Here is a 15100-nt window from a genome sequence, read left to right as displayed (position 1 = left end):
GGAGCATTGTAATGCTTTCATTTTGTTTTCCTATTCAGTTTAAATAAATACTTATTCTTATATTAAGTGATGAGTTTTTATTTTTTTTTATTATCATCTTGCATTTTCAGATAAGTTAAAAATTAATGTAGAGGTAATAGTCCCTTTGAGGTAATGCTTACCAAAATACCCATCTCTTTACCCCTGAGATCCTTATTTGGAATCTGAAGCTCCAAATCCCAGGGGATAGAGTCTCTAGGTTTGGGAATCAGCACTTTGGAGTACTAGAATGTAGCCGTAAACATCTGAAAATTAAATAGTTTGTTCATAGGTAAGACTGAGTTGGTCTGAATCCATCTCTGTTCTTTCTAGGTCCCCCCCCCGCCCGCCGCCGAGTGTTTCTCGGTACAGGCTAACTGCCATCCAGTGGTAGGAATTCAGAATACGCCAGAACACCAAGGAGAAACTAGGTTTTTGAGAGCTTCTTGTATTTTTGATAATGGGAAATACAGAACAGTGACATTTTCACTTGAAAATGTAAGTCAGTGGCAGTGAATTCTGAGTGTTCCTAGAGTATATATTTTTGAACACAGCTTTTTCATGTTTTAAACTTTCTGCTTTTGCTAGATTTTATGTATTTATAATAGGTTTATGGGGAACGTGACAGTTGCAGAGATAATGATTGATAATTCTAAGAGATAGTAAGTTGGGCTGACTTGGAAATGGTGCTTTGTGTCTTGATTGGAATTTTAGGGCAATTACATAATGATTCCATTAACTGAAACAATTTACCTATGCACTTTTAAAATTAAAGTATGGACAGGTCAGTAAACTTGGCTTTGTTCAGCTGTGATTTAAGATTCCAAGTTTTGGCCTGATATTAATGTAGAATATCTTAGACTTGGTTTTGTTTATCTACCTCCATCTGAATTCTCCAGATACTATTCCCTCTTTAGTTCCTGTTCTTTCCTCTGCTACAGATGAAAAGGATGTCAGTCCCCTCTCTGCCAGGAAAATGCCACCTTCTGCTACTCTCCTATATTCTGTTCCTTCAAGTAAAGACTTCAAGTATGAGGCACTTCATGCTATCTCACTGTGGTGGCAGGGGGAGGGAAATGCAGTATAAACTTTAAAAAACAGTGATCTTACTCTCTAGGCTGCTAACACATTGTTTCCAAATTATAGCCATATCACAACTGAGACTAAACAATAGTACTACTTTCCGTGGACAACTTCTAAGTATGTTCTGTTTGTTGAATTAATTCAGTGAGTACGTAGAGCTTACTGTGGTAAATGTTGGGGGTACAAACATGATGAAGACATAGTACTGCCCTAAGTGAGCTCAGTCTTGTGGGAGATACTGATAATAAGCCAGTAATTGTGATGAAATGTGCTAAGTGCTGTAATGGTGATGTAAAGCGCTAAGGGAATAGGAAGCTGTAGTTAGGAAAAGTTTGCTTTACCTTCCAAAATAATCATTACTCTCCTGTCTATGGCATCTCTGAGCCCCATGCATATTGGTTGCAATCTCCACAATGTATTTTGGGCTGTATCTTTATTTTCGAAAAGCTCAGTCTAGTAGATCAGAAATTCCATGTTTTCTGACATTAGTATATCTAGTTCACATATATCTTCTCACATTTGTACATTTGACATCAGTGGGTAAATCAGTTGATTTAAATTGTTTGTAGGTCATTCCCAGCAAAGGGGGTAGGTAGCATAAGGACATAGAACTCTGAAAGTGTGTGGCACCACCTTTGGAAAGTACACATCCTCATATATCCATACACTGTCTTTACCTGAGAAACCCCAAGTATAAAGCAAGCCCTCATTTTCTCAGTGAGACAATCCCTGACGTTACGTTTATTTTGCCTTTATTTGTGTGTTAGCAATATAGATGAAGTAACCAACCTTATATTTAAACATATTTGTTCAATTATTATAAAAATAATACATAATTTTAGAGTAATACTTCTTTCACTCATACCTCACAAAACCATTTTACTAACTTTCTACATTTGTGTGCATCTAGGATAAGTTTGTTTTTTGTTATCATGGGCCCCTTTTTGAATTATATAACATCTTCATTTTAAGTTTTTTGAGATGAAACATGTTTAAGTACACATTGGAAATTTTTTCCCAGGTTGTCAAACATTCCTGTAATACCAGGAGAGTTGTTTCTTTTATTCCTCATGTATATCCCTGATCACTGCAATGTAGCTTTTTATTTTGTTGCTTTTTAAAGAGTTTTGAAGATACCCAGTGCTTGTAATTATGAGTTTATATCCACAGGAATACTTACTTAATCTGTGTTAAGTTTTTTATTCCTTTTTTTGTAAAAGTTTTTAAATTGATTTCTTCAGGTGGCCCTCCATAAACAGTTGAAACTAATACTGATGGAGGTCTTTTCAGGTTAATCTATCTTCTTGAAAAAGAACTTTGTTTGAAATAAACAGAGCCAAGCACTGAGAGACTTTGTAAAGACTTAAGGTAACTTTTTTCTTGGGTAGTTTTTAGGAGGGAAAGTCACCCTTATACATGGTGATTAAAAAATTAATCAGTTAAAAGAAAAAAAGCTTATTATCAGGTTGTGTATAACATATATTGTTAACCAATTATGGAATTATCCTTATGTTTCTCAGTTTTCATATATGTGAACCTTAAGTCCATTCTTTTTGCAGAGGACATAGTGACAGAAATAGCATATCCAGTTGTGCTGACAGGCTTTTCCTGCAGCTGCAACTTTATTTTAAGTAAAATGAGACTTGCCTCATTTCCCTAGTGGGATTTGGAGATTCCTTCAGGATCATCTTCTATAATGAGGGATTGAACTTGTGTTAGAAATACTGACCTACCTCTGAAATAGTGGTCGCCAGCTTTCCAGCCATCATACCGTGGAATTCTTGTGCTCATTCCACCTCCCTCACATCCTTGAGGAAATAAAATAGCACATCACGGCTGTCTTTTCCACCGTGGATGGTGATATGCTCCCGTGGGTCTGGAATGAATGACGGACAGGATTGGTATGTGCTGTGTGATGTGAGAGGTGCTTACTGAGATTTGTAAGATTATGGAAAAATAGTGATATAGTTCCCTTACAGGTTGATTTTGACTGCCTGTTCGTATATAACTTAGTTATTGAATAATAAATTTTTAAAATGTTCATTTCTTTTTGAATCACAGTATATTTGGGCAAATGCAGTATATATCAGAAAATGTATAAATTATATATTAAAAAAATTACAGATTGGAATCTTAATGTGTATTGTTCTTTAACATAGCTTGTGGTTTAAAATACTGTGAGCATTTTCCCATCAACTTTTTTGTTGTGTATTGATTGTTCTCATAGTATTTTGTCGTTAGGTTGTATTGTCATTTAATTAACAATTCCTCCATTATTGGACATATCCATTTACATTGTGAATTAGGTCCTTTTGCTTCCTAGTACTTTTTTTTATTTTTATTGAGCTTTAAGTGAATGTTTACAAATCAAGTCAGTCACATATAAGTTTATATACACCTTACTCCATACTCCCACTTGCTCTCCCCCTAATGAGTCAGCCCTTCCAGTCTCTCCTTTCGTGACAATTTTGCCAGCTTCCAACCCTCTCTGCCCTCCCATCCCCCCTCCTGCTTCCTAGTACTTTTATCAGTCATCTGGATATCTTCATTTCTTATTTCTTTTCTCTTCATTTCAAATTAATTCAATCCTTGTCATGTGTATTCAGTATTCCATAGTCTATCTTTAAGATCCCTTCCCCAGTTTTTACCTTAAAGACCAATTAATATGTTCGTTAGATTCAATTTTTAAGGTGTGACTCAGTCTATGAGGAGCAGATTTTTGAGTTAATTCTAATGAAAATGATGTAGATATATAATGTATTTCTCTCATGTTGTTAGTTGCTGTCAAGTCAGCTCAGACTTAGGGCGACCTGTAAAGTTACATCTTAATTTGGACCTTACTTCATGACCCCTTACACAAAAAGTCTGATGGAGTAAGAAAGAAAACTTCTTGAGTTTCCCCAAATTAGGGCAAATGTGCGTGTGTAAATTTTTTTTGGCTTTAAGTCTGATTTCAGCTTGCATATTTTCTAAATACTTTCAAATTATTGCTATATGAAAAAAAAAGTTGCTGATAATTATATCAAGAGCTCAGAAACTATTTTCTTATCCTCTTGTTACTGTTTTCCTGGTGAATATGTGTTCTTTGTATTTATACTCCCACCCAGGAAAATTTTCAAAGATCTGATCAGTGAGCATTGTTTGATTAAACACTTGATTTGTCTTTCAAATTGAATTTATCTCTCAATTTCCTAGATAATTGAAGAAATGTAACAGTCTTAATGTTAACTGAAATTGATTCTGAAGGAAATTGCAAAAAGGATTTCTTTCAAAATGACACTTTAAGGAATAGTAGCATTGGGCTTAAATGGTTACATTATTATTGTTTTAATTTATAATTACATAGCCCTTTTTCTTTTCTTTATTGTGATATGTCTATATGTATATAGCTATATATACATATTTGCCAATTCAACAATGTTTGCATGTATAATTCAGTGACATTGATTATGTGCATTATGTTGTGTAAGCATCCCCACTGTCCTTTTCTAAATTTTTTGACCACCATTAACAGAAACTCAGTACCCCTAAGCGATGACTCGCCTTTCCCTCTTCCTCTCAGCCTTCTTGGTTGCTATACATTTCCCTGTGTCATGTAAGTGGAATCATACATCCTTTTGTGACTGATATTTCAGTCAGCATGTTTTGAAGGTCTGTCCATGTTGTAGAATGTGTCAGGACTTCACTTCTTTTTACGGCTGAGTAGTATTCCATTGCCTGTATATAGTACATTCTGTTTAACACTTTATCTCTCGATGGCCATTTAGGTTGTTTCCACCTTTTGGCTGTTGTGAACAGTGTTGCAGTGAACATTGGTTTATAGGTTTCAGTTTACATTCCTGTTTTCAATTATTTTGGGTATATATGCCTAGGATTGGAGTTGCTGGGGCATGTTTTGAGATAGTAGTTCTGTGTTTAACTTTTTGAGGAACCACAGAACTTTTATCCATAGCAACTGTACCGTTTTGCTTTCCCACCTATAATGCATGAGCGTTCCTATTTTTCCACATCCTCACCAATGCCTCTTATTTTCCATAGTTTTTTTTTTTTTTTTTTTTCCATAGCCATTCTGGTGGGTTTAAAGTATCTCATTGTGGTTTTGATTTGCATCTCCCTAATGACTATTCTGGGTCAGGGAAAAACCTTTTGGAAACTCTGGTGGCTTAGTGGTTAAGAGCTACAGCTGCAGACCAAAGGTTGGCAGTTTGAATCCATGAGGTGCTCCTTGGATACCCTATGGGGAATTCTACTCCGTCCTGTAGGATCGCTATGAGTCAGAATCGACTCGACAGCAATGGATTAATGACTAATGAAGTTGTCAAGGATTTCATTTTACTTGGATCTGCAATCAATGCCCATGGAAGTAGCAGTCAAGAAATCAGAAATCAAGTGACACACTGCATTGGGCAAATCTGCTGCAAAAGACCTCTTTAAAGTTTTAAAAAGCAAAGATGTCACTTTGAGGACTAAGGTGCGCCTGACCCAAGCCATGGTATTTTCATTCACCTCCTATGCATGCAAAAGCTGGACAATGAATAGAAGACTGAAGAAGAATTGATGCCTTTGAATTACGGCGTTGGGGAAGAATATTGAATATACCATAGACTATCAGATGAACGAACAAATCTGTCTTGGAAGAAGTACAGCCAGAATGCTCCTTAGAAGCGAGGATGGCAAGACTTTGTCTCACATACTTTGGACATGTTATCAAGAGAGACCAAGTCCCTGGAGAAGGACATCATGCTTAGTAAAGAAGAGGGTCAGTGAAAAGAGTATGCCCTCAACAAGATGGTTTGACACAGTGGCTACAAGAATGGGCTCAAACATAGCAGTGATTGTGAGAATGGTGTAGGACCAGGCAGCATTTCATTCTGTTTTACATAGGGTCGCTGTGAGTCAGAACCGACTGGACGTCACCTAACAACAACAATGACTGATGACTGTGAGCATCTTTTCAGGTGCTTCTTGGCCATTTGTATATCTCTTTTGGTGAAATATCTATTCAAGTCCTTTGCCCATTTTTTGACTGGGTCATTTGTCTTTCTGTTGTTGAGTTGTAGGAGTACTTTATATATTCTATATGGTAAACCCATATCAGATATATGATGTCCAAAATTTTTCTCACAATGTATAGGTTTTTTCACTTTGTTGAAAAAGAACTTTGATGAACAAAAACTTTAAATTTTTATGAGATCTTATTTGTCTTTTGTTGCTCGTACTCTTGGTGTCATATCTAAGAATCCATTGTTAAAAACTAGACCCTGAAACCATACTCCCCTGTGTTTTCTTCCAGCAGTTATATGGTTTTAGTTCTCACATTTAGACCTTGATCCATTTTGAATTAGTTTTTATATTGGTGTGAGGCGTGTGCGTACTTTTTTTTAAACAATATTGATTTTGGCTAAGCTTGTTTATTAGAAAACCTGACTTGAGTATCAGCATAGTTTTGATATAGCCTATTGAGTATCAAGTGCCTGTTTAGATGGGAACTAGAGGCCTCTGCATTCTGCTAATGGTGCGTGTCACTGGCTAGGTCACCTTACTTGCTGTGGAAGTGAAACCTAAGTGCCTATGTTAAGTTTCTAAAGTTGATGAACTGTGCCTGGGGAGGTCTATTCAGGTTGGTGACCTTCACTAGGAATATGGCTATAAGATTAATGAAACCGTGTATTACCTGGTTACTTCTAAATGTTGTATGCTTTATGCTTTGCTGAAAATTTGCCACTGAATTTTGCCTTTCACTATTGTTTTTGTTTTAAATTAGTTAGAAATTGAGGGCTTGCATCGCAGTGGCTAGTTGGGCATTCTACTTGGTATATATGTTTCAGAACGTTCGATACAAGACTTTCGTTCTAACCATAAATCTCTCATCTAATAGTAGCTGTGGCCTTGGACAAGTACCTTACTTCAGAAAACTCAGTTACATCTGCATTACCTACCTTGAATATTATTTGTTGAAGGATTGTTAAATAATAAAATTCAGAGCATTTTATTTGTATAGTAGGGATTAGTTCCTTCTACTTTCTCTGTCTTGAAAAGTGCTTTCATTTCCATTGTAGGTTGTTATCTTCTTTAAGTACAGAAATCCTCATAAATTCTCACCCATACCTAAAGAAGCTACATGCCGGGTAGTAGTTATTTTTCTGAGCATGGGGTTTAGGAAATGTTAATAATGAAATATTTGAGAATATACTTCAGAATATACTTTAAGGAAGAAAACTAAAACTATGTGCCTTTACTTTGGAGCCCTTTTGATTGGTAAGAGAAATTTGTTACATAGCTTTTGCTTTTCAAGCAGTGTTATCTCCTGGATTACAAATGGGAAAAGCAGTAGCTGTTGATAGTCCCATGGTATGTATAACTTTTGTTTGGAGCAGTTTGCTTTTGGTTAGTCAGGGGTGGAGAAAATACTTTCCTTTCTGAGTTGTTGGAGCTTAGACTTGGAAGCCTTTTTGGGTTACTACTGTAGTAGAAACATTGTTCAAAGGAAAGTTACCACATGGAGAAAATACTGTAGGGAGTTATATACTACACAGATTGTGTGACTCTATTCAGCAGTCCCACTGATCATTTATGTAATCCTAATCAGTGCCCTTTATACTTCTCAGTTAGATTATAATAGCCTTGCCTTTCTCTTGAAAGATTTTTAACAGCTTCTCCAAACTACCCATTGTTGCTTCACTCTTTCAGATCTTTCACCTGTAAACATGGGAACCTGGCATTAGAAAGAAATCAAAACAAGAAAGTAAGTTTATTTATTTTTTGTCATTTCAGATTTAATTCAGTGCACAAATGAGATGAATGTGAACATCCCACAGTTGGCAGACAGTTTATTTGAAAGGACTACTAACAGTAGTTGGGTGGTGGTCTTCAAGTCTCTCATTACAACTCATCATTTGATGGTGTATGGAAATGAGGTAAGAGTATTTTTGGCTATAACAGTATACTCGTATGAGACTGATTGTTTAGCTTGCTTCTCCCACTGAAACTTCAGGAACAGCTTTTAGGGACAGGATGGTATAGGCAAAAAGGGCAAGACACCTAGCCAGGTATATAATTATAGACCCTGAAATTTGAAGAAAGGTGTGTGCTATAAGTCAGAAAGCAGAAAAGGCGAGGTCAGAACACAGAAGACTTGAGTGATGAGATCATGAAGCATATAGATAATGCCTAGAGATGGGTTTCATAAGCACCACTGGTCTTCGCAGACCTCATTTATAGATTTTATATTTGTATCTGTTTATTTTATATGTGGAAGCGCTTTGCCTAGTTTCAAGGCTGTGATATTGAGAACTAAGATGGCATTTTGCTGAGAGGGACTAATGAAGAATGTCTTCTTCAGTAGAGAAGTGTCTCTAAAGTCTTTGTTACACAAAAGGGTAACAAGCAAGATACATAAGCTTTTGTAATTTTTTGTTTGGAAAGAATAACCTTTTTTTCCCCATGACAGCCTAGCAGCTGATTTTTTTAGTTGTTTACTTTTCATGGTTTTCTCAGTCTGGTATAGTTACTTATAATATTGTGTTAAAAGTAACTGAGAACATTTGAATGGAATTAGAAAATAAATCTACATTGATATGTGCTTCTGAAAAGTAAAGCACACTCACTGGTTGCTGGGAGATAGCTACGATAGAGATAGAGAGGGACTTCAGTCATTGGTATTACACTTCTGAGCATGTATGACACCCATTGGTTTACATTTTGGGCTTTTCAGTCATGACCGTTGTCTTCTTTGACAGGTAACAATAACAGTATCATTAAAGTTGGAACCACAACTGTATCATTTCATCAGATCTTAATGTTTGTACTTTTTGGTGTTCCCTTTTGGTCTTTGTCCAAAAGTATTTGTAATTTTTTTATGACTAGACTCATAGTTTAGAATTAATATTATCTTTAGCTTTTTTAATATAACCTTACACCATAAACCTCTTCACGTTCTATATTCTTTGTATTTATCATGGCTACATAATTGATTGTATATTCTATAATTAATTCTTCCCCTTGCTGGAAATTTAGTCTTGTGATGATTCACTATTACATCACATTGAATGATTTTTGTAGCTTTTAGTTTTTAAAAATTATTCCCAGAAGTGTTGCCTGAAATGTGATGAGTAAGTCAATAGACATAAACATTTTTTGCTTTCTAATTCATTATAACCAGTTTACAGAGCTAGTAGAAATGTTTGGATACACTTAAAAGTAACTTGAAGCATTTTGACCTTAATTAGGGATAGTTTTTTTTTTTTTTTTTTAGGGATAGTAGTTTCTACTTCTACCATGAAGGTGTTTACTTAAAATTATGATCATTTATTCTGTAGAATTTCATATCATCCAGCTTCAACTTTTGTCAACATTTTACCGTTATTTTAAATAATAATATTAAGGCGATGCATTCTGAGTTACCTTTTGTGACCCCAAATGGGGACCTGCCAAGCCTTATTTTTGCCAAATTGACAATATGGTATTTTTTAAATTTTAATACAATTTTGAATATCATTAGGATGTTGTTGAAAATGAAATCAAAACTTGATTAAAGCTATAATGTCTTTGTAGCCAAATAATACGTGATGGATAAAAATCACAAAGACAATTCAGATTTATTATCTATAAAGCTAAGGTTGATATGACTTAATAGACCAAAATGTTTACATTTTATTCAAGAAATGCAAAGGTTAAGAAGAAAAATATTATTAAACCCCACAGAAATCATACAGTCTAATAGATGGTTATATATGATATTTTTGCACCTTTTTGAAAGAGGTAGTTTTAGGATAAATGATGAATCACAAAGAGTCTTTGACTTATAAGTTGGTTTTCAAAATCTTAGTTTGGGGGTGATAGCAGGTGAACAAAATTAAGTTAGGAGGGTGACAGTATACATCCTAGTTGATAGTAAGCCTTTGCAAACATGAAAAAGGGAATCTTCGAAAAGGGGTCCAGGATGACAAAAAAAAAAAAAGCTTAACCCAGATTCACATAAATGCCTGAGAGGTTGTATATGAAAAAAAGTTAAGAAAATATACTGTGGTAAGCACTTTGGAGAGAATTTGACACTATTTCAAGATGTGCTTGTGCATACATGCTGACCTAACAATTCAACCCAAAAGTATATATTCTGAGAAACTGTTGTATACTTACACATGGAGACCAAGCACAAAGATGTTCGGTGCTACATTGTCAATAACAGTGAAAATTGGAAAGAATTTAAATAGCCATAAATGAAAGAAATGGATACATAATGATATATCATTTTATTAGAATATTGTTGTTAGTTGCTGTCTAGCCTATTCCAACTCATGTAGGACATCATTTAAAGTGAATGAACTGAATGTATACCTAAATAAATATATATGGCTAATTTTTGGGAAAAAGTTAAAAAACACATCGGTAAAGGATGAGTACAGTATGATATTTCTGTAAATTTAAAATGGAAAATAAATGTTTAGTTTATGGCTAGGAAGCCTGGTGGTGCAGTAGTCAAGCATTCAGCTGCTAACTGAAAGGTTGGCAGTTTGAACCCACCAGCTGTTCCCTGAGAGAAAGACGCGGCAGTCTGCTTCCAGAAAGGTTACAGCCTTGGAAACCCTCTGGGGCAGCTCTACTCTGTACTCTAGGGCCGCTGTAAATCAGGGTTGACTCGATGGCGACAGGTTTGGTTTTTTTTATAGTTTATGGATACTTACATATGTAGTAAAATGGTAAAAACCTCTATGGAAGTGATACATACTTTCTTTATAAAAGTGAGTAACTCTGAAGAGGGATTAAAGGTATGTGTCTTCCACAGAGTCTATAATGTTTTGATTCTTTAAGAAGATCTGAAGCAAGTATGTTAACATGTTACATATGGGAAGTGAGTAGGAGAATGTCTATAATATTGTTCTCTTGTATGATTAGAAGCATTTAAAAAGAAGTCATCAAAATTAGGAACACTCAGCTGTTTAAAATGTAGATGTCATCCGAGTATGATTAGGTGTAGCTCTAATATGTTACAGTAAAGCCAAAATAACCTCAGTTTATATGCCTGCTTCCTTTTATTTTGACTTGGATAGCATAGCTGTGGTCATTCCAAAAAAAAACCAAACCTGTTGCCATCGAGTTGATTCCAACTCATGGCGACCCTTTAGGGACAGAGTAGCACTTGCCCATAGTGTTTCCAAGGAGTACCTACCTGGTGAGTTTGAACTGCTAACGTTTAGGTTAGTAGCTGTAGCTCTTAACCACTACGCCATCAGGGTTTCCAGTGAAAAATGTACATTATATTTTTAGCTTTGGTAAGTAGGTAATAAGGAATGATGATGAGAAATTTAAACTAGGTAAGCTTAATGGAGTATGTTAACCTTAACTTTCCCCTTAATTACCAAATTAGTTTGTGAGGTGACAGTACCTTAATTTGACTAATTGTTTGTTTTTTTTTTCTAGCGCTTTATTCAGTATTTGGCTTCAAGAAACACGTTGTTTAACTTAAGCAATTTTTTGGATAAAAGTGGATTGCAAGGTAAAGATAACTTACTCATTATAGAAAATTAAAAGAGCGACCCCATATGGTGATGACTGCACAGCTGAACATTTAAGACATGTACTGTGGAGAAGGTCTTATTTTAGTGAAGGTTGTAGGAATGAAACACTCTCTCTTAATGTGAAGATAACATTGATTTCACTACTCGACACCCAAAGCTGTGTGAGAGGCAGTAAAGGGCATTGGTTTGAGAGCATGGATTCTGGAGCTAAACTGCCTGATTTTGAATCCCATCTCTACCACTTAATAGCTGAATGAATGTAAGTCACATCACCTGTCTATGTCTGTAAAATGAGGAATAATGATAGTACCTCTCCTATAGGGTTGTCATGAGAGTTAACCTAGGTAATATACATAAAGTGCTTAGAACAGTGAATGTCACCTGGGAAATACTATGTATCTGCTTTCATTATTATTGTTAATATTTTATGCTTCATTCCAAGAAATGTAGTTGGAATATTGTACCTTTTAGTAGTATGCAAAGGTGAGAGTACAGTGTGACATTCAGATGAATTGCTCATTAATACCCATACCTGTTATTTGTTTATTTTTAATTTAGCATCTTGAAATTGCTATAACCGATTATACATTCTCTGTTAATGGAATCTGTCCTACATAGTCCCAGAACTAGGCCATCAGTGACCCTAGAGGACAGAGTAGAGCTGCCCCATAGGGTTTCCAAGGAGCGGCTGGTGGATTCAAACTGCAGACCTTCTAGTTAGCAGCCAGACTCTTAACCACTGCCCTATCAAGGCTCCAGTAACATTGTACCAGACAATAATTTATTTTTTGTAAGATTGACACATAAAAGTTATGGTTCTAAATTGTATATAACTAAAGATGTCAAGAGTATAAAAACTAAAATTTCTTGATAATTTGAGGACTGAAGTTGTGGTTCCACAGGATGTTAAATTTGAGGTGTGAAGTTGTCAAGCAGTGTAAGAGAACATGTTTTTCTGATTTTTGATGAATAAGTGATTGGAATGTTGATTAGACGTGAAATAGACTTATTAGTGAAATTTTAAGGGAAGTTTTTTTTTTTAACAACACATATATGACATACCCAACTTCAAAAAAAAGGGAAGTCAAAGAATTTAATGTGATATTATTCATTAATTATTTAATTTATATTACTAAACTTATTGGTGTATCAAGGCATGATAGCTGTTGGTTTTCTAGGTAAAATGGAGTTATAATCATTTATGAAAACTTTTCTATTTCATGCAGGATACGACATGTCTACATTTATTAGGCGGTATAGTAGATATTTAAATGAAAAAGCTGTTTCATACAGACAAGTCGCATTTGATTTCACAAAAGTGAAAAGAGGGTGAGTTAAAATTTCTCTTTTTTGATATCTAATTGAATTTAATATTTTAAAATGTAAACTTTAGGAGTTATTAGCGAATTTTTGGATTTCAGGTCATTAAAAAAAACATTTTTCTTTTATACAAGGATTTTTTTAACTTTATTTTTATAACAGCTTTATTCAGATATAATTTACATACTATAAAATTCATCATTTTGAAGTATACAGTTGAGTGGTTTTTAGTATATTCACAAAGTTGTGCATCTATCACCACTGTCTAATTCGAGAACATTTCGTCACCCCAAAAAGAGACCCTGTGCCTATTAGCAATCACATCACATTCCTCTGTTCCCCCAGATCCTGGCAACCACTAGTCTACTTTTCATTCTCTATGGATTTACCTATTCTGGACATTCATATAAATAGAATCATATAAAATGTGACCTTTTGTGTCTGGCCTCGTTCTCTTAGCATAATGTATTCAAGATCATTCACGTTGCAGCATGTATCATTTATTCTTTTTATGGCAGGAAAATACTCTATTGTATGGATATGAAGAAGCCCTTATGGCACAGTGGTTAAGTGCTCAGCTGCAACCCAAAGGTTGGTGGTTCGAACCCACCAGCTGCTCTGCGGGAATAAGATGTGGCAGTCTGCTTCCGTAAAGGTTTACAGCCTTGGAAACCCTGTAGGGCAGTTCTGCTCTGCCTTTCAGGGTCACTGTGAGTCGGAGTCAGCTTGACGGAGTGAGTTTTTCATATGGATATATGCCACATTTTGTTTATCAGTTCATCAGTTGATAGGCATTTGGGTCGTTGCCCCTTTCAGGCTATGTAAAAATGGCATGGTGGAGGCATATGACCTCCTCTTAACTTCACAAGGAGGAAGGAGAATCAAGAGCAACAGCCCAAGGCTGATTCCTATGAGGCAGAGGTCAGACATGCTTCCTTTCTTTGTCATCTTTACCAGTTCTGACACCATCCGTCCCCAGCGCTCTCTGCTTCTCTGCTGAGTTCGATAATTCATTGTAGTGGGCCACACAGAACTCACAGTACTCAGGATTATGGGCTTTATTAGGGAAGTAACAGGTTACAATTCAGGTTAAAGAACACTGAGGTTACAGTTCTTCCATCAGGACAGTCTTTTCAGCCATGCCCGCAGGTGTGCCTCTCTGGCCTTTGGTCTCTGCCCTCCTTGGACAAGCGTTACAGTGCTCTTTTAGCTCTGCTGATAAGTGCCCCAAGGCACCCCACTCCACCAGTAAGCCTTGGCCCCATGGCCCTCAGCTCTAGCTCCGTAGGTTGGCAAACCTAGCTCCACCAAGTGCCTGGAGGCACCCTACTCTGCCAGCAAACCTCCTGCACTGAGCTTTCTCACCCGCCACACTGTCTCCTGTGTCTGCTGCCTCTGTTTCTCTGCTACCACTTCTTGCTGTTAAAGTGTTATATCTCTCTCTGTCTCCTGCTTCCAGGAACGTCTCAGTGCAGGGATCCCAGGTCCAAAGGATGCTCTCCATTCTTGGCTTTTCTTTTCTCGGTGGTGGTGAGATCCTCTCCCCTTGCCTATGAAATGGCTCATTTTAAGCCTAGCGGGATGGCAAAACTGATCAGTCCCTTCGTTAGGGTTCCATAAGACCTGATTTGCATGGTCTGCTTCACCTACGGGCGCCATCAACTTTACTTGCATTATTAGCAAGCTGTTCAATCAATTACCTTACTTGTGTAATCCCACTGAATTACTTGGGTAACAAGACCATGGCGAGAAGGGCCATATAAAAGAGTGATCTACCACACTGCAGACTGTTCTATGAATAATGCTGCTATGAGCATTCATGTACAAGTTTCTCCGTGGATATATCTTTTCAACTCTCTTGGGTATATATCTATGAGTGGAATTGCTGGGTCATACGGTAACTCTTAGGCACTCCGTGGAAACTCTGTGGGGTAGTTCTACTCTGCCCTATAGGGTCACTATGAGTTGGAATCAACTCATTGGCAACAGGTTCGGTTTTTGTTTAATGGCAGCTCTTAGGTTTAACTTCTTGAGGAACAGCCAAACTCTTTTCCACAGCGGCTAAACCATTTTACATTTCCCTCAGCAATGCATGAGTGTTCTAATTTTTCTAAATACTCACCAGCACTTGTTATTTTCCATGTTTTTGTTTTGTTTGTTTT

At 36.2% G+C, this 15100-nt stretch overlaps 1 protein-coding gene across 12 annotated transcripts in view; it reads left to right on the top strand.

Moving 5' to 3' along the window:
* Positions 1-15100, top strand: part of PICALM (phosphatidylinositol binding clathrin assembly protein) — a 104438-nt gene that overhangs the window by 31520 nt on the left and 57818 nt on the right. For all 12 annotated transcript variants that reach the window (XM_010598202.3, XM_064288794.1, XM_064288803.1 and 9 more), the window contains exons 2-4: positions 7876-8018; positions 11521-11596; positions 12845-12947. In XM_010598202.3, the coding sequence (XP_010596504.1) occupies positions 7876-8018; positions 11521-11596; positions 12845-12947 (322 nt within the window). The remainder of the gene's footprint in view (positions 1-7875; positions 8019-11520; positions 11597-12844; positions 12948-15100) is intronic.

Source organism: Loxodonta africana, chromosome 7 (genome assembly GCF_030014295.1).
Source record: "Loxodonta africana isolate mLoxAfr1 chromosome 7, mLoxAfr1.hap2, whole genome shotgun sequence".
NCBI lineage: Eukaryota > Metazoa > Chordata > Mammalia > Proboscidea > Elephantidae > Loxodonta > Loxodonta africana.
The sequence above is the reverse complement of the archived record's forward strand: the minus strand, read 5'-3'. Positions and strand labels throughout refer to the sequence as shown.